This window comes from Atta colombica, unplaced genomic scaffold (genome assembly GCF_001594045.1).
Source record: "Atta colombica isolate Treedump-2 unplaced genomic scaffold, Acol1.0 scaffold217, whole genome shotgun sequence".
NCBI classification, from domain to species: domain Eukaryota; kingdom Metazoa; phylum Arthropoda; class Insecta; order Hymenoptera; family Formicidae; genus Atta; species Atta colombica.
The window spans coordinates 46,187-67,942 of NW_017259313.1; the positions used below are offsets into that span (position 1 = coordinate 46,187).

Consider the following 21,756-nt stretch of genomic DNA (forward strand, 5'->3'; position numbering starts at 1 on the left):
ATTAATGAGAAAAAATTTTACGTCAGAAAAATTTAAAATTGAGTTGGATAATTTGTATAAATTTAACAAGATAAATATGTTAAGAAGTAACGCAAATATTATGTAAAAATTATCAAAAAAACATAACAATACAATATTTGTAAGAGCAATCATATCCTTTCATTAAAATTAACATTTATAATATGTTAACTTAACATAATTTCATAAACTTAATATATTACATTTGTAATATATTAAATTTACACATTTTATTCATTTATCTTAGAATTTATGTTTTAAAAAACATGATTTTTATGTTATTCGTTCACTTGATCATAAATTGTTATTTTAACACTAAAAAATTAAATATCAATTAAATATCAATTTTACACAAAATTCATTCAAATAACATAATCACAATTTATATTAAATTAACGCTCGAATATAATAAAAATTCAACACAAAATCTTAACAAATATTTGGATCTTTAATATAAAATATTTTTTTACCATGTAAGCAATATTAATCATAAGATGTGAAAATAAATTGAAGCGCCTACGGATTTGAACATTACATACATGATATAATTAATTACAAAATTGTAATATTTTTAAAAAGTTTTGTGCACTAATTATCACGCCAACTCCCATCGAAGTTATCTCATTTTTACTTTCCTTTTAGCACATGGGTGTTTCCTTTATCCACTCAGAAAGCAACGGATGCGCGTAGGTGCACACAGATTCTTTGCTACTTTGAATTCAGTTTGACAGTGTTGGTGGTGGACAGTCCAGGTATACAAGGACAATTTCACTGATATCCAAAACCGGTTATCTCGTCGCGACCGCTGGTCGGCCGACGACGCTACTGGTACAGTTCATCGTCCTTTTGTCACCGTGGTCGACGCACACTTGCGAATATCCTCGTCAATTGCGAACGCATACGCGTAATATGTGTTTAGTACTTACACACGTTAGCACACCGATAACGCAGCCCGGTAACCCTCGGTGGTCTTATAATTGAACCGACTAATGAATATTTATACCCCTCTTGGCCGATTATACAGTCGCCTGGAAGCGTGTTTGCACGTTGCGATAGTCGTGCTCGTTGATCGTGGATCATTAGAAATTTAAACGTTGGGAATTAGTCGCGGCCTGTCCTCGTTATGGGCGGACTGGATTTCGTGGTTTGAAGCGAGAATGGCAGAAGAAGGGAAGGCATTTACGATCATGGGCTGCCTGGTATTTTGCGAGAAAGAGATTTATTTCTAACTGTCCCTGTTTCCTCTTTGTACGAGGATATTCGTAATTGTTTTCCCTCATTCATTCTCATTATGTTTCTTTCAGGGACAATGAAATTATTAGACATTTGATGTCATCCAAGCGCGACTTATGCTAATCAATATTTATTCGAAAATTAAAGCGCGGTGATAATATGGTGAAATAGTGGGATTCTGGGTCGCGAGCGATGTACAAACCGGTATATATTAATGTCGCTTTCCCGAGTTGGACAATTGCCATTAATGGTGCCGGTGATATTCAATTTCTCATTATCGTCATCACCTACACCAATCTAAAAGTTGCGCGCGCGCGCTCACAAAACGTGCAACGGGAGGTTATAATCGAACGGATAAACGGATATCTCCATTAGCATAGTAGTAACTACCCGAGACCCACATATGCACGGAGTCAAAGTGCGTATGGAGATAACGGTACTTCGTAACGTACACGTGTGTGCCGAGAGGAGAAACGCCTGTGCGAGCTATGCGTTTCCGCGTGGACGGTGACGAGATTCGACGAAGCAACCGATACATGCCTAATCAGACGACCATTCATTGTACAACGCTGGAAAACATGAAAACCAACCTACCACAATGTACCGTAATCGAGTTATATCAATAAAAATCAATTCATGCAAAAATTTTACACTCGCGCGAATTATGCGACAGTTAATTTTGGAATTAAAAGATAAAGAATCAAATTCAGGGTCACAAAATTTCATACTTTTTTCCTTCATTTCCAGATAAAATTTTATGATTTTCCCCGACTTTCGATATAATATTTTGAAGTTTTTATTTTTTTGTCCTGATTTGGAAAATATTTTATTATATATATAATATTTTTACTGAAGGAGCTATGCAAATTACTATTAATGTTATTGACACTACTTGCATTTAATTGTTAAATTGGTATTTAACAACTGTGTGATGTACGCATCCTTAAACTTTCTTAAAGTCAAGAATTTTAATTTTGCAGAAAATGTTGCAAAATTTCCCGACTTTTCCCTAATTTCTCTGACAATTCCCCGATTTCCCTGATTTCCAATCTTATGGAAACTTTGAAATTATTGAGAATGATGATTATGAATAAGAAGCATATAAATATTTAAAAAGAAGTAAAATAAATTGCGGCACTTCTGGGAACCTCTTCTGTTTTTCACTCAGTGTATTAACTAAATATATTTTCTATTGCGGCAAATTGCTTCGTAGAAAGCGAAGATATATTTTATGCTCCCTGGCTATGTGCGAGAGGCTCATAAGTGAACCATAATGAACACCGACGGCTGTGTCGATTGTTTCGCGGTGACATAAAGGCGTCGCATTGTCTCCCGTTTAGCAAGTACGATCGCATGGCGGGGATAATTATCAAATACGGAATCGTGTCTCAATTCTTGCTTGATTGTCTTGATATTTATTCCTCGACAGTTGTTCATCACGCGTACGAGTGTGCGCGCAAGTAAATTACAGGACGGAGATGAGAAAATATTGTATTAACAATAGGATATAAGTGTCACGTACGTTATGCAAGAACAGTACAGAGAGGAGAGCAACAGAAGAAAAGTACAGTTTCTCTCGCGAGGCACATACATATGTCTTACTCGAAGTCGTATTTAAGTGTACGATAATTTCATCAATACTCAATAAAATTACTTCGGAATAATCTCTTTAGCGATATCGTAAACTCAAGCGGCTAATAATTGTGCGGTAATAGAACCGATAATAAGGCCGTTTCCCTCAGTGCTGATATCGATGGTAATTTTCTCTCCTACTTGTCGCCTTCGATTTCACTCCCTCAACAGAATCGAGTAGGAAGGCAACGTCGACTTTGGAGACAAGTTACCCGTAAGTTAAATGGAGAACTGCTTGTGACTCTCGCCTGTTAATCTCGGCATTGTGTTACTTTCGTCTAGGATCGTTAACATCGGGGTACTGCCTGCACGTAGCATATTTATGCTATCACGAAATCCGAGATACAATGCGAGGCGATCGAGTTACGCCACGCTGCCTTGTGTGCACGCTTATGATTCTCGCTAAGGCTTCTTATAGTTCTATGACGTACGTACTTACGGCAGCGCGTTATTGTGGCAAGCAACCACGGCTTTATCAACTTATGTACTGAATCCTTGATGTAACATTTAACGCAGTCTAATTGCAAACAATCGACTGTCTCCGACGTCAAAGCATACGTAAGCACTGCAGATTTAATTAGCGAAAGAGAGATAGAGAGAGAAGAGAAATGCCAATCGGGTTTTCGATTACTGCAACTCCATTTTTGGATCGCCTTCAAATTAAAGGTCTTCATGGTACAACAAATCGCAAATTTACAATTCCACACGAGACAAAGCGAACCAAAATGACCGAATAAAATTTGCCAACAATTTAATCATCGTGCATCACGTAGAACAATGTAAAATAATGAAAATATAGAATATGCGAGATGTAGAATTCCCTCTCGAAACGAAATGATTCTTGGTGAATCATTGATCAACGCGAATTTGATTTTTGTTATCGTAGGAAAGAAAAACTTCATCAATGTTCAGCTATAATTCGATATTCAGCTTCGAATACGGATTGTATCAATACGAGAGTGAATTGTTGGCGCGACGAAATTATTAATTTTACTGATATTATTAAAAGCATGATAAAGACATAACGGAGTCATATCTACATTGAAGAATAATTGGATACCCTCTAATTGTGATTAGAGCAATCGACGGTGTCAGTGAGGTATACCGATGTATGTTAACGAGGAATCCGAAACAATCATTGATACACAAACATTATCAGAGCATACAAACCGCATATGGTTACATAACATCATACATGCGCCCAAGTATTCCTCTGTTCTCACTCGATTTTAAAGAGCACATATGCAGCATTTGCACGGATGAGATAGTTTGGATTCAATTGCATTGACGTTTACGTATGTGTAAATAATTTGACTAAATGAAGCTCAAATTAATATAAATTATCTCTCGTGCAACTGCGCATCGTCGCTACTATAATGCTTCGATCGAAGCGAACGATCTACAATATCTACATCGAATCATTTCGAACGTTATACGAAGTCTGCGATTCCACACAAAGTCCCGCATGGTCTGTAAATCTATCCGTTGAGTTACGTATAAATTATCACGAGAAGCATGTAAATATCGTAGAATTCCTTTATGTAAGTATCTATTACGCAAGATATTCGTACACTCTAATTAGATTACATCGTAAAATATTGGATTACTAGGTTGTGTGACTTTTAACTTATTATATAGCATGTAAAAGTTGCACAAAATGGATAAATAGAAGGTTAAAGAAATTACAGAGCGGTACGCCTGCGAATCATATTATTTTTCCGATTAGTTAGTATTTATGGTCTTATCTTTGTTACGCCATACCACTCTCGACAATGTCTCGAAATAATGTGAGTCACGTCTTGTTTCATAAAGGGCACCGATTTATAAGAGCCATTTATGTCGAAGACATTCCCTGAACTTGCTAAAGAATAGTCTTCACACATAATCGACTCTATCCTTGACTCCAACAATCAATATCTATTATCAATATTCGATTATTGAACGGTACTATTAATATTATTCATCGGAAAACCGTCAATGTGAAAAATATTGACACGAATGAAAATAGTTTATTTTAACATTTATTGATAAAATCCGCGATATAGAGCTAATGTGATTAGGAAACGACTGAAAAAGGAAAAATCAATGAAGATAAAACTTAAAGATTAATTACTCTGTCAGGTGAGTGCACTAACGAACGAACGCGTCAATCTCCGCTTTGAGTCGGCTGGTTGAGCGCTTTCGTTTTATAAAATGACGGTAATCGGAGAGGCGAACGTTGGCTTTCACGCCCACTGCAGTTGCACAAGCGTGATACAACAATTAGTTGCAAATCTCGCGCGATGGACTTTCTAAATTCATACGAATTGGACTGAGAGCACGATAAACCGCGACGCAACCGATGCCAGAAGTAACGGTGAACTGCGTTTTTCCTATACGTTTCATCTCTGAGAGAGGTGCATGCAGATATAAGCGCATTAAGTGCGTGGCAACAATCCGCGAGATAAAAAGCAGCTTGCCCCCCCGTATACGTGTATTTGTGCACGAACCGCTTCTGAAAACCGCGACGCGCATGAGAGATCGCGATCGGCGTATAGTTGCGCAAGGAAATCCGATCGTCTCGGTCACGTAATGGACTCGCGAAAAAAAGGCGCTGGGCATTAAGGGAGACAAACGACGGTGACGTGGCGATTTGTCCCACAGAGGTGCAAGAAATAATATAGAGGCGGAATCGAGGCCGCAACAGGCATCATGACAGTCGGGTGAGTAAATTAACCATTGCAGTGACGGCATCGACCACAGCAAGCCGCTCAGAAAGGATTTTTTTGTACTTCTTAATGAGTGTGTTTGGCGAGGCAATTAATACACATCGGATGAAGCGGTCAACTGCGGTCGATGGCGACGATATTAATATTGGTCGTTGACATACCAATAAATGTCTTATGAAGAAAGCAGTTGATTTGTAAGTTAAACTCCCGCAACTTGATCTTTTAACACACTTTTTTGACACAAATGAAATGAATTTCGCTTTCTTCCTTCTTTGATCAAATTTCAATTTTCATTAAATGCAGATTTTAATATTTAAGTTAAAAAAACTATTTGTAGAATATATTTTTCTACTAATGTAAAATATATTATTCATTTTCCGCAAGTATAAAAGTCAAGACAGAGACTTGTTTTGCAAAAAGAAAATTCTACGTCCCTTTATTTGATAATGAAATACACCGAAAGAAGAATTTTGCTAATGTTTCTAAACATTTAATACAGATCAGAAAATAATTTTCATGGACTGTCAAAATAATTATGTAGCAAACTCGAGCATGACAATGTTGCAAAACGTTTTGACATTTCTTTAATTAATTTAATGGTACAACAAAATCACTTTCAAATATCTAGCTCCATATCTAGCTAAATTTTAGATATTTAAGCAACCGTTTTTTTCCTTATAGAGACGAACAGTAATCCTAAATTTTTCCTTTTTTTTTTTTTTGAAAGCCTAGGACAGTAAAAAACTTGAATTGGACAAAAAATCTAGATGGAGAAAATCAAAACAGATTGGACAAATGGAGAATTAAATTCACAAATCAAGGAAAAATGATGCGCTTTCAGGACTATGTGACTCGTTTAAATAGATCAGTCTTTGTATTTGTTAAGATATCGGTTTCAGTTCGGAGAAGGCGCTTCTAATTGCTTCGCAACCATAGATACGATAGTATTGCAATTCTACCTGGTCATTTTGCGCGTCAAAGGACAACGAAATCGCGCACAAGAAATTGAGTACCGTTTCAGCTCGTGACGGCAGCTTCGTAGAAATGGCAATGGAACAAGACAATCCGTAGCGTGCGCACGTCAGAGACACAATTTATCGCGACCTAACAGGTAGCCGACGGCAACAATTTTCAATTAGTTCCATCCGAGTAACGTCGCGGGCGAGTCCATCCTCTCGGGAGAGAATTTTTCCCTCCCGTCCCGTAAATCCCTGATGAAATAGTTAACAAAAATCGCAATGAGCCACGTCACGGGTTCGCCGCGATCGCCGTCGATAGTGAGATTTTATTCTATGAATTTATGCGGATACCCGATAAATGCACGTCGACGCACCGGCACAATTTTTCTCGTTAACAATAGTCAATAAAATCCTACGTACGAGGCCCGCGCGCACATTGTATCTCGGTGATAATAGTCGACGAATCGTGCGAATTATTCTTGATCGCGTCATCGGCGAGATTTTTTTATCCCGCTCGTGTTTGTTTCGCTTTCGCACCTTCCTGAACAAAGGCGCAAGCAGAGGCCTGAAATTCCGCATTCACGAATGCTGATTAATAATCTCCCATCATACTTCTTTCTTTCTGTTTCAGAACGAATTCCGAATATCACAAATAAATGGAAAGTCTTCGTTGAAAAGTAGATATCGTAAAATGCCAAAAAGCAGACTTTTCCAAGTCTTTATTAAAAAGTAGTTAAAAAGTCAGACATTGAACCTATACAGCATGAAATATTTCAGAAATTTTTCAAAATATGAATATGTTCAGAATATCAGAATTTTAAAATATCCTTTTTCTTACGATAGATTTGTACAATATTTTTGAAATATTTTTAAAATAATGTAATGTTTTAAAATGTTTTACAAATGTTTATAAAATATTTCTGAAACACATTTTATTGAAATATTTCACAAAAATGATTCACATAAATATTTCATGCTGAATGGAAAAGTATTACCGAGAGATGCGGAATTGAAAAATCTCGAGATGAGATAAACACTTTCATCAATCAGGTTCCTCGTAGTACAAACAGCACGGATGCTCTTTTATATACGACCGATGCGACAGGGGCAAAAGTAGAACTAAACTGTAAACGGTACTTCATGCTGTGTCCAATAAGTCATGCACTGAATAATATCATGTGCCTGTACGAACGCATACAGATGAAAGGCTTATAGGTATCGCGAGGCGGAAAGGCTGGGCCGATTCCACGCGTGCATCGCACGTACGCGAGGGCCCACCCGATCGCGAATGCGAGCGGATTAATGGGCAATAAATTCAAGCGCAAGACCGGTTAATTATCCAAGTCATCTACGGGCCCCGGGATGACGTATCATCCAGCTACGATCAATACGCGAGGATCTTTTGCTCTCGTCCCATCCAACGATCGTGTTGTAACTTACCTCATGAGATACGGGGTTGTTTTTATTACGGCCGGTGTTGGATGCGTTATTAATGGAGGACAGCGTGGTGAGGGTCGCCGTACCGACGCCACCGACGGTTTTCTCGCTGACCTTCGTACCAGCACCGCCGACATCCTTGTGCAATGTTCCAGGACTCTGTAATCAGGAAAAGAACGGGCGTTGTCTAAATAATCGAGTCTTGAGACTCAAATTCGTACTCAAATTCGACATGGAAAGAATTTGTTACTGGGAATCTAAAAATTTAGCAAAATACAAATCTGAAAATAATTGTGTAGGAAACGTTTTGAAGCATTGCTTATCATGCTTGAATTTTCTACGTAGTTACTTTGATAGTTCAATAAAATTATTTTCATTTGTATCTCTATCTCAATTTCATTGTTTCCGTGAACATACGTAAGTAACTTGTTGCATTGACTAACTTTACTTATTATTTATAAAAACTTATTATTGATAAAAACTACAGAATTTATTAGTATCTGTAGGCTGATATGCATAATCGATTCTTATATTTAAATCCGTCTTAAGTATAGTTTTAAGATGTCATAAATCAAAACAAAATCGTATATTAGCTAAAAACATTACTTAACGGTTTTGAAATAAGAACGAGCTATAAATAGCACATATAGTCATCTTTTTACGATATACCTATTACTTCTCGTTTCGAAGACTTCGTTGATAGAATTATCTATTCGCGCTTGAAAAAACAATTATCAATTAACTGACCCACATTTTCGCTGGTATAATAATAAGGCTTGCCGCGAAGCGACAGTAAAAACTAATCATTTTATTCGTCACGCTTTATCGCTCAATTATTCCGATATTTCGCTTCGTTAATGGCGCGGTCTCTTTTTGACTCGCCCGTTTTCGCCTACCGCGATCTATTCTCGAGTCCTCCCGTTTGCCTTTCCCGTCCGCAGACCAAACACGCAATTTAATCAGAGACAAAGCGTTAACGTGGGTGGCTTCGAGCGCAAGCCGAACCGCGCGTCGGTGTTGACAGGACACGTGTGCGGATGCGCATTGTTGCACGTGTGCGTGTCATGAGTGCACGTCCATGATATGCAGGCGATAAGTGCGCCGAAGAAATGACGCCGCGGGCGATTACGATTCCGATGCTGCGCTCTCATTCATTGTGCGATCCTTTTCGATGGAATCACGACTGCAATGTTTGATACCCGATGATAAATGTCCTCCACTAGCTTTGTTTTCTCTTAGAAAGCTATTTTTTTTTACACGGAAAGAACAATTTTGAAGTATACAAATTTAACTAAACGCAGATCGAAACATGTGTATGTATTATATGGAAGTATTCGGAACGGATTCCGATCGGAATTTTCCCATTTTCCCTAAAAAAACACAATAGAAATTTAGGCAATAACTGAATAATTCCGATCGGAATCCATTCCGAATAATTCCGTAATATGAACTATGTAAATAACTTTTTTGGACCATCAAAAAAATTAGATACGTAGGACGCTCAAAATTGGTTACTAAAATGTCAATATTTTTTATAATATATTATATTTGAGCGTCCCACATAATTATTATATTATTTTGATAGTCCAACGAAATTACCTCCAGATCTGTATTTAGCTAAATTTTTGATACTTCAAAAGTCTGTGTAGAAATTCTTTACGTGCAAAAATATTATACGTTTAAATGGAATTAATATCATTCCCGTATTATTTCAAGATTGTAGTGTCCGATTCAAGGAGGCAGATAAATGTTCGATGCGGATAAATGATGCGATTTTCGTAGGCGGAACGGAATCAGGCTAGTGAAACGAAGGAGCGGAAAAATATTGATGCGCCGCACCGCGGTGTATTTTTTCGCATAAATAAAGCACGTTTGATGAACAGAAAATCTACAGTCGTCTCGGTGCATCAGAGAACAATCGGACGGCAGAGACGGCTTTGCTTTGTAAAACAATGTAAGAATAATTAAAGCTCGTCTCGTTAGTGTCGGACAATGGAGCGCGATAGATTCGCCTCGCTGCAAATGTGGAACGATGCGCATGCAAAGGCGTATCGTTACCGCAAATGGTGCATCCAATGCTGATAATCGAAGTCATGAGATCTATTTTTTTTTCCTGTACTAAAACTCTTCTTTTCGCTTTCATCAAACTTATATCTATCTCTGTTTGAATTCCAAAAGTGTACAATAGTTCAACCACAGAAAATATTTTTATAATCGTATAAAAATTTAAAAGAGATCGATTCTTGAACAATGCGAATGCATATGTGGATACATTCTCATGCCTTATTTATTTCGAATTGAATCGCCGCGAAATCTTTTTCTCGGTTAACAAAAAGAGCATCGCCGCTACGTAGCCACGATGAGAATTAACTGTAAGCCTGTAACGGTTCAAAGGCGGCGCACTCATTACAGACGATTTATAATTCGCCATCGGGATCTATGGAACGTTTATAAACGGTGCAGTGACCCCGCGGCTAATGCGCAATGACAGAAATCGATGTATTCTTAGGCCGATGAATCCGCCCCTAATTATACGCGAGTCTATAATTATATATTGATGTTTAATTAGAGGACGACCCTGGGTCCCGAAGAAAAAAATCTTTGTATAAGGAACGCGGTCAAGAACCTACGCGAATCTCATCAAACACGTTGATGGGGAGACCACGTACCTACTTACTTCATCGACTGCGCTCAACAATGGAAAATAGGTCTAACAGCCTAGACTTCCATTTAGGTAGGTACCGGAGCTGAGATTTATGTCGCTAAAGCAGACTCTAATTAGCAAACTCTCGACTATGCTATATACTACCCTGAATTGAAGTCAATAGGATTTTAAACGTGTACGCTCAAGATAAATTTTTGTGCACAATTAATATAAACAATTTATATTACTACGATATTGTCGCATTCAGGAGAAAGAGTAGGAAGTGCAAACTAAGCTAGAACCAACATTTATACTTATACGTATAGCAGTCGTGAAATGAGCAAGACCTGTTTATCACGTAACACAAGCTTTATTTAAACCGAATACAGAGAACGGTAATCAGAAACCAAAACCGTCGCACATCCGTAAGCAATGATAACTCCGACGAGACTCTCTTGTCGTTTATACTTGCAGTCGATTTGGTGATAGGAATCAATGTTTTCTTTCTTAAATTGTCGATTTTTTTCTGATCCAACTGATATGGAGAGACATGAACATTATGGAACAATATATACTTTCACTCTCCGTTAACAAATTAAATTTTCATCCCTCGTAACCTTCAAAACTTTAATTTTTTTTTATATATTATTCCGAACTATATAAATATCTAAAAAAAATTCTTATATACTTGTAAAAGCTTTAACAACTTTTCTTTATTATCACAGAAATTGTATTGTACTTTATTTATTTTTTAGAGATTTAAATTTATCTACTAGAATATCACAATAAAAAAATCAACTATTTTTTTAAGTTCATTGTCAGCGGAGAGTTAAGTTTAAAATAAGCAACAAATATATATATATGTATTACATGATCGTTTGACTTTACCTCTGTAAGTCATTTTAATACTAAATGGATCAGAATACGGATCTATGACATAGGCGGGACAGGAAGCGGGGAAATGGGAGAGAGAGAAGCAACGCAGTAACTTCGTTAGACCTGCCTGTTCGTACCACCATTGTCAATGTCACATCGGTGGATAACCTGGTATGGATGGCAGGTCAACGCTCGTATCTACGCAACGGTACATATTTTTTTTCTACAAAATCGATACGAGTACGTAGTCAAAACATGTCGAGTACGTGTGGCAACATTTGATCTAGCTTCTTTTCTAGCGAACAATGAAAATGCGAGTAGCATAAGAAAACGTTTGAAAAGAAAATTGTTAAGGAAAGTCATATGCCTATGTTCGCCAATCAATGTGCCCACAACAGTAGAACTTTCTTTCCAGCTTAGAATTAGCTGTTAATTAAAAACGCTTCCTCACGATGTATTCATAATTATTATTGGAAACGTGATGATTCATACAGAGAATTACCATCAAGATATTATAGTATTAATATAAAGTTTTTAGCAGCTTACATTTTTTTACATTAAACTCTTCTCTTCGCTACTAATCACTTCGTGATTATCTTGCTCGACAGATGGCCGAATTTTCCATCGAATACGGGAAAGCGCTGATACCTGAGATGGATCTCTTTACCTTAGGTCAACCTTAATGGATGAGAAGAGATCGAACAACGTGAACGGAAGAAGTTCGACCCTTGGCAAAAAGGATATATCGGAGCAAAAAGTATAAGAGAACTGTATGGGTAGAGAAGTAGAGAAACAGGAAGGCGTAAAAAGGGGAAAGCTTAGATTTCAGTAACTGAATGCGTGAGAAGTACCAGGGTCCGCTAGTTCTATTTAAATTATCTGTATAATACATGACTGATGTAGTCCCTACAGAGTGAGAGACGACGACGCAAAACCTCATAGAAGATCCTTTTATGACTAACAAAAAGCGGGATATGAAAGAGGGATAAATTTAGGATCTCACTGTATCATAACGGGAGTAAGAAAGAGAGAGATGTAAAATGTCTTACTTTAGATCACTCGCGAGATGAATAATAATAAATAAGAATTATATAAAAATTTACAATAGCCATGTTATTGTTAAAAAAATAAAAAAGATAACCTTACTCCAAAGTTCTCCGCGTTTCTGATACGAGTCTCACTTTAAGAAAAAAAGCGAAGTTTACGTGACTAAAAAGAATTGAAAAGTTAGTTGATCGTAATTTTATCTGAACATGGGCGAACATGTCGCAAGGCAAAATTCGTCCGCATATAAATAGCAGCAGGCAGAGAGAAAAAAAGGGGAAAAATGAGATATGATAAAGTTGGACACTCTCTCATCCACCCAGTGCGCACCCTATCATTACGCTCGCTCAGAGGCAAACCTTAATCTCAGGACTGGTGGACGTTGTGGCTCTCGATTTTTCTCGAGGCACCTGGCTGCACGCGGGACCGAGCCCGGCACACCAAGCGAGTAGTGGCAGGTGAGCAGATTTGCCTCCCAAACCTGCATGCAAGAAGATCGGCTGCACACCCGCTCGTTGAGGTTTCGTCGACCTCGCAGGCCCCAATCTGAACATGCAGAATCGTCGTATACCTGCGCACGGACGCATGTACGCACACACGCACACGCGGATGCGTGAACACATGCAGGTTAGCAGATGTATCCTGTATCTGACACCTGCCAACCTGCAGCGGCACAAAGACTAGACTTAGGGCAGCAGCTGTCCGCACTATTATCCACGAGAATACGAGATTTTCGTAATAAACGCTCCACCTTGCCTTCATGATTTAACGCGTTGATTGGTGAATATCATTTAAACGGATAAAGACAGTTACTGTTATTTACAGCAAGTTCCATACTCTAAATAAATTAAAATTGACAATAATGATACTTGTAATTGCGCGTCTCGATAAAGTTCGTAATAACATCGGATTTTACAAACCTCTCACGTGCTCTCGGAATATCAACCTTGATTCCCATAATCGGGATGATAATCATGACGATGCCAAATATGCATTTCGTGAGTTCTCGAGCTGTGACATTTAGTGGAACGGAATTTTTTCATCGTTATTTTTCTCGCATCACCGAGCAATCTCATGTCGCGGAATCTTTAGAATTCCGAGTAACGCTTTGGCCAAGTCGATAATTCATCTACCGACAAAAATTCACCATAAGTGAATAGCGATCGAGAGTACGTACATGCAAAAAAATATTTTATTGCTCCAGAATAGAATTATAGCTATTTTTTTGTATCTGAAAATTATGTATCATACGCAATAGAATTTATAGCATAAATCAAAAATCTATATGATTAGATGCAATACCGTATCCAATATCGTACTTGCTAGAAATTTATCTATTTTAGCTATTTTTCGTATTTAAATCATTTTCGCTATAATTGCAAGATCACTTTTTTGAATACATGGAAAGAAAATTTTTGCTTAAGTATCTAAAACTTTATCTAAAAAAAGATTTGTTTGAATCATCAAAATAATTACGTATAAGGACACTCAAACTGATTGTCAAAATTGATTGTTAGAATGTAAAAATTTTTGCAGCATTACTCATTACATAATAATTTCGATAATCCAACAAAATTATTTTCACAGATCTAGTTAAATACTTCAGCAAAATCGTTTATTCCGTGCAGGAGAAGCAAATTTTATTCATTCTTTTATATATCGAAAGCGCGCCAAAGAATGCGATGCGAAAATTACGTTTGAAAGATTACATTTTAAAATTGCACTAAATTACACCGCCGCAATTACGCTGCCGATCACGGTGGTATACTTGCAACGGGGAAAAAAAAAAACTTATATCGGGCAAACAATATTAGTGAAACAGTAATTTCAGAGCAGCTTTCCACAGGTAGCTTTCCAATTATTAAGCGTAGCTCGCTTTTACTCACGAGAAAGATGTGAAGTTCGATTCGTGGAAGCGACAGCAGTCAGCTATTGTTAGCTAGAGAATTTTTCTCGCATCGTTTTGCAACGGCAAAATGATTATTCAAGTGACGTCTGCGCTGCGATATCGATCGCGAGGCAAAAATCGCGGGTCAAGGACGATTGAACGAACATGAAACTACCTATCGCATAATAAATCGATCGATTGATAAAGCGACATGAGTTGCTTTCAGCGGTGGTTGATCTGGAGCAACGATCATTGTAAGAACAGGTACTTATTCTTCTAGATCTGCAAAAACTATGCGCACGATCGTGTGAAAATCTATTTCTCCATTGCGAGGTTTGAATAGAATAACCCACACAACTTTTACGAGGCACTTATGTAAAAGACACGAACGCAAGCAATCGCAACTTTTCAAATGTAGGCCAACTGCCAATTGTCTCACGTGCGCAGCGACTGGAATACAGTTAACGTCTATCATAATGCACACCGTTAGACTTAAGAACTGTCAGTGCATTATACGGAAAGAATAATTTTGCTGAGGTATCTAAAAATTTAGTTGGATACAGAATTGAAAATAATTTGGACTACCAAAATAATTATTTTGCACATTCAAGCGTAATCAATAATGTTTGCAAAAATATATTCTGGCAATCAGTTTAAACGTCCTAAATAATTATTAACATTTTTACTTGTATTTGAGTCTAAATAATTTTTTTGGCTAAACTATTCATATATTTCAAATTTATATCTAGCAAAATTTTTAGAAATTTTAATAAAATCATCTTTTTCATGCATGATGCGCTTGATCGTAAAAGAAAAATCGGAGAAATTTTGTGAATAATACCGTATTAAATAAAATTATTACACGATACAAGTACGAGTGTTTGAATATCATTCTCAGCGCTTCGAATTTATGTTAGCCTGCATATTGCGATCAATATTCCCATGCGAAAAATAATCGGAGAGATCGCGCCGTTTTAGCGAAGCGAATCGAGAGATTCGAGCCGAGCGCGAAGTTACAACGAATCGATTTCTTCGCCGGCTATTATCCATTTTTCCTCAAGACCAAGTAAAAGTTCCTTCTCTGTGTTTGCGTCCACTTGTAGTCGCCACCTTTTCACCAGGACATTTGCCAATCGTCGTCGTCGTTGTACGTGCACTAACGCGGTCGGGACGTTTTCACAAATGCCAATTAGCGTTGATCATCGATTGGAGAAACTGCTCCCGGCATTAGCAACATTAAGTTAAATTTCTATTAAGATTCTGACCTATTTGCAAAACCATTCACACAATTCGAGGCTGAAAAAAGAGAAACATTAGCGAAATTCTGAATAAATTATGTGATTAATACGCTGCGTGGTTGATATTTGAACAGAAATGAATCAACAAATGTGGATATGAGTGCGTAACATAGGATTGCGTTATTTCGACCAAGCTTGGTTGCAAAAGTACGGAATAAAATACAAGAAGACATACAGATTTATAAAACGACGAGTCTGTACATAAACGTAGAAAGTGAAAACATCTTGTCCTCGTTATGGAGGAACGCACGCAAAAGATAATTGACGCGCGTTTGCATTAGAAGAGTGCAATATAGCTGCGCCGAGGTATTAATTTACGGAAAAAGACTATCATTTCATGCCACGACTCTCAACATATACACACGTACTTTCGACGCGTGACAAATCAGCTGATCATGATCTGAGAGCGAGTTCGCGAGTGTGTGCTAGAGATCCTCAAGTAAGAGATTGGATACTATAAGTTTGGTTCGCCATATTTTTTCAGGGCCTTAAGATAGAATGAGATAGATCATGAGATAGATCTTAAGGTCTTGAAAAAACATAGCATGTAGTGTTCAATCTCTTTTGAGAATCTCTAGCACTAATCAAAGTTGTCTGAATGGTGTCCAATCTTTTGCTTGAGTATTTCTAGTGTACGGAAAACGCAAGCTTGTGTTATCACGTCGATTAGTAAAAACCGCAAGATATATGACATGGAAAGCCAGGAATCTATTCATTGCCGAATATTTTTCGCTTATGGGGTATCCCTTATAAATCATCGATAAATTTCACGTGCGACTTATTAACCTTTTTACTTGTGATCGGACTCGAGACTTCCGGTTAACGGTGAACACATTCGTGAATATTTCGTAATATCGTGTTTTATATCAACCGCGTCAGAGATTTATGGTCGTAACGCATGATACCATTCCGTCCGCAAACTATAACGTTACGACATTATGCGGGGAAGAAGCTACCGCAAAATATTTATCTCTCTTGCATCATCAGAAGCATCGGTCGTTGATCTTTGTATCTCCAGATTACAGATACATTTTCTTTTATTTTATAACGATCAAGAATTAGATCGGATTAAAATAATCTTGAGGCTGAATTTGTAAATCATAAAGCGGCGTTTACAATGAGAATTTAAATTGAAATTCGGTAAAGAGAAGTCGGTAACAAAACTGTAATTTTCCAACTTTTTTCCTTTTTTGACATAAAGTCAACCGGTTTGATTTATGCTTTAATTGTGAAAAAGGATTTTTAAGTCTATATATAAAGGCAGTTAGAAAAACTTATTTGAAAAATAATCGATGAAAAACAGATGACAGTAGGAACTCTTTAAAACTTAAGTTTTACGTCTTAAAATCTCATTGTAAACGCCATTTAAGACATGTGCTACGTAATGCAACAACTATATAATAATATTGACATTTTCGACAGCGCGATCGCGAGCGTTAACCATGCAATCATTTTTCTGCAATTGCTTCGTGAGTCAATCGTTGTTTCTCAGTTGTGCATAACGCATAATGACGCTTCTCCGCTCCTAGAAATTCCTCTCTATCGGTCAACAATGGGGTTCAGCTCACGTAGTCTTCTTCGAAGGCGAGCGAATCTCGAAGAAGAGTGCGTCCCGAGAGGGCTGCAAATATATGACAAAAAGAGACAGAAAGAGATAGAAAGAGAGAAAGAGACAGAGCTAATATAAAGAACTCGTGGACAAGCAGGCGTCGACGTGCACGCACCAGAATAGAAAAAGGGGTCGTGCTCAAGAGTCGTCGACGTCTGTTATGCGAGCGTGAGTTGAGTGTTTGCTCGTCGATAGATCGTTTTATCGAATGCGAAATAAGAACAGAGATTTTCTCGATAAGGCGAATCGGCGAATCTTCGAAACTGCAACAAGGCCAAAGTTCGATGTGTGTATATAATTTTTAACAATTATATTTTATCAAGACATAATAGTTGCTCTTCATTTTCATACAAGAGACACCGAGTCTAAAAAATATTACGTATTTTATATTCAGAAAATGACATCATTACTTGCTTACTTTGATGACAAAGGTATCGCATAACAATACAGGATTATAATCTCATTTTTAATATGAGTTAACAAGACTCAGTAAAGCATACAGTTTCAAACTTGTGTGTACATTGTAGGTGCACATAAAAACTCAGTTAAATCTCATTTGTCAGAATACAAAAAGAACATGCGACATGACGTCACAAATGAGAATTATTCGAGTTTTGATGTAAATGGAAAGCAAGCAGGGAGAAAATACCCTACGTCAAGATAAATCGACTCTGTACCTTTATGATGCATTGCGACGCAATAAACATATTATGCGCTCGCTCGTCAGATAACAAGACCGCATCATGTCGCATCGCTCGAAAAGACTCGTCATCGCTTTCGAAAATTTCTCCCTTTCCTCGAGCGTATAAACTCGCTGCGTACAACATCGGACTTCTCCGATTGGGAGGTCGGCATCAGAAGGACGTGCGAATGCGCAGTGAAACAGAGAACTTTCACGGCCACGGGTCCGACCTGGTCACTCGGTCCATGTGTATAGGGTCGAGCAACCGAGGAAAAAATGGGACCAGCGGCAAGGAGGAGCAGCCGCGTCTGTGCCGTGAGAGCAGAATCGACTGTAAAAAGGAAACAGGTTATCGAATTAAAGCGATTCCAGTCGTCCAAGCGATATTGAACAGCCTGAAGGCACATAATTTCTATCCTGAGGCCAATCTTTGATGGGATATGTTCGGAAGCAAAGGTATTATAGCGAATTCACGCGATTCCATGTGAAAGTTCACGTGTTTACGAGCAATAAATTTTACACGAAAAAAAAAAAAAAAGATTTGTTGAAACAATTAAAAACTTGACTGATTTAGCAAATTTACTCTCATAATATACGGACAGTTTTCTATAATATGTTAAAGTAGCAAAGTTGAACTGAATACAATTAACGTTTATTAATGATCATATTTATTGTAACACATCAAACATATACCTATCTCACTTTAAGTTCTAAAAATGTATACTAATTCAGGCACAAAAAAACAGACCTATGAAAATTTTTAACATTTCTAAGCTAAGATGACGCATACTTTTGCTATACTGCAATGAAGAAAACTTATAACTAGTAATTTTCATCACAGCAAAGAATTAACTCGACTGGCATGATAATTAGTTACAGACATAATTTCTTTGTTAAACCATCAAATCTTTTTAGTAATAGATGTTGAACTTACGGCAGCAAGCTATAACTCTGCTGAATCACCCAATCTATTTTTTTTTCCATGCATCTCTCGCAATTAATTACATAAAACACACATCCTCTATATTCAATGGCATGTATTAAGTCTCTCTCATGCCTACAAGTCTCATGTGATTTAACTGCGCTGCATTGCTCCGTTATTCTAGCTTCGTTCGAGGTCTCGCTCAGCGACGATGTTCAGGCAAACAAGATCTGTCACGCACGAAACGCATTCTTTCGTCTCGAGGCGAGGAAAAATTTCTGCCGCGGCCTGGAAAAGCAGACCGTTCATGACTGTACCGACGTACTCTCGCGCAGAGATTCTCACTCGAATCGTTTTCCACATCGCGATAAGATCACGATAATCGTATCGGATTGTAAACTTACGGCGGCGCCGTCGTTACCCAAGATAACGCAGCGATATTGCGACACCCGGTTTCTGACCGGACAATTATCTATCTTTTCTTTTTACACGGAAATAGGGCCAGGGACCATTCGAAGCATCCACGCGTTAGAAACGCACGTGCACGTGCATGATCCCTCTATCTCTCGACTCGATGCTGTGAATTTTTGGCCAACTACATTCTCACCGTGTTAAGTATAGATGTTATCTCGCAGGCACTGCTATCTTGTCAAATAATCGATCCGGAGTAAATTTAGCAGAACGGAGATACAGTAAATCGTCTGATAAATCTGAATTAAAATGTTATATCGAACACGTATCTGCGATACGTTAAACAAATTAGGAGAAAGTATCGCACTCTCTACGTGTACAATTCCTCTTAATCTTTAGATTATCGCGTTGGTTTATCGCAAAAATTTGCGCAATTGCAAATCTTTTATGATCAAAATGTTAAGTTATCCGGATCTGATGCGTTTTAAATTTTGAGAAATCGATGAACGCAAAGACTGATTCCACTTTCGCTCATACGAAAGAGTAGTCCGCTTGATTTTTCGACCCTCTCGAAGCCCCTATGATCGAGTCTTGCCGTAGTCTTTTTCTCTCCTGCCGAGGGAACGGGTTAGTCTCTTTATATTTAGAACGTAGACGACGCGCGAAGCGAATGTTAATCTTCGTCGAGCAATTCTGTTGTTTCGTATGTGTGCATGAATCTCTCTCTCTCTCTCTCTCTCTCTCTCTCTCTCTCTCTCTCTCCCTCCATCTTTCTGTCTGTGTGTATGTCGCACGAAATCAATCGCATCTAATGGATAATTCATCGTCATAGATTGGATCGCAAGGCTTTATAATAGATACAATAAAGATGATACGCTATCAAAACGCTATCCCGCATTAACAAACGCGGGAGCATTTTTATAAGGACAAAGTGTAAGTTTCAAGCTTTAACAAGGTTATCGTTGTGAGTACATAACTCTATCGTCGAGATAAAAATGTTACTTTAATTTCTACGAATCAAACATTATCATTTACGAAATGTGATTTCAGATATAGAGACTATAATAGATTATAAAAGAGAGAAAAAGAGGAAGAGAGGGAGAAGAAGAAAGTTCTATTTTCGAGAAACATATGTTGTCGATAATTATAGCGATAATCTATAACAATTTAAACACGATTTCGACAAAAGGGATTTTTCTCATTGTTGAGAAAACCTTTCAGATTTCTCCAGTTTTTCCGCATCTTCAGCTTCAGTGAACAATGTGACGCCATTGTCCGTTTGTCAATGCGAGATACACCATACGACGAGCAACGTTATGATTATATCTTATATAGCTCACGTTGCACTCTCTGCTGGTGCAGCAACGTGGTGGCACGTTTATACCTGTTGAAGATTGTGCCGCAGTATTGTGAGCAGAGATTTTCGCAATAGGGATTCTCGAAGAAAAAAGATCCGCAAAGATATTATTCATCAGAATAAAAAAAGTATGACAAGAACACATTTAATTTTCTTTCCTGAAATATTCTTCCTCCCTGTCCCTTTCACAAAATGTAAATTTAAGGAAGAATGCGTATAACTTGGACAATTAAATTTTCCCATGACTTGATAAACTGAAAAAGCTGCCTGTGTCTCTGCAAACACGCAACCGCCACGATGCCGAGCGAACACCTACACGCGAAGCTGGTGCTCGTCGTGTCGACGAGAGAGGAGCCCCGAGCGTGAGACTGCTAGACTACGAACGTGCCTGCCTCATGAATGCATCTGCATTCGCGTTGAATGAGGTTAACGTTAATGAGGCGCAAACATCTCCAGACGCGGCGCAGCCAGACCTTCCCTTTTATTTCTACCCCATATATATCCGCCGGTAGCCCTCCGAGAACCGTCGTAAACGAGCACGACTGTACGTGCATACCATTTTCTTTCCCCTTCGACCGACCATCCGTCCGGTCGTCTTGCTCGGTCTGTGACGATGCACACGCGTACTTATTCGCGGAAAAAATGAATATTGCCGTTTCCGAGAAGGATCGAGCGATTCGATAAAATGCTTCGGTATTGGTGCTTTCCAGCAAAAGACACAGAATTGCGCCATTCGTATCTAAATAATATTATATACCAAATGTGGTCAAGAAAAACGAGAGAAGCATCGAACGGCCAATTTCCCTCTCTTTTTAAAATATTGTAATTTGAATAGAAAAAGATAGAGACTGATCGTCTTTACCGTTCGTATTCTATCTCTCTTATTTTTATCGATCAATTTTACATAAGGATGGCGCATTTCGTTGATACAGACATAATAGAAGGAATAAGGAATTTCAACCTATTAAATCGGATGCATTGTTTCTTATTCCTTCTTTAGTGTCTGCACCAGACAGTGATCATTTCACATTGTTTTTA

At 37.9% G+C, this 21,756-nt stretch overlaps 1 protein-coding gene across 1 annotated transcript in view; it reads right to left on the bottom strand.

Moving 5' to 3' along the window:
- The window catches only part of LOC108687823, a 113,290-nt gene that overhangs the window by 22,671 nt on the left and 68,863 nt on the right, over window positions 1-21,756 (bottom strand). The window contains exon 2 of the mRNA XM_018193809.1: window positions 7,991-8,146. Within this exon, the coding sequence (XP_018049298.1) occupies window positions 7,991-8,146 (156 nt within the window). The remainder of the gene's footprint in view (window positions 1-7,990; window positions 8,147-21,756) is intronic.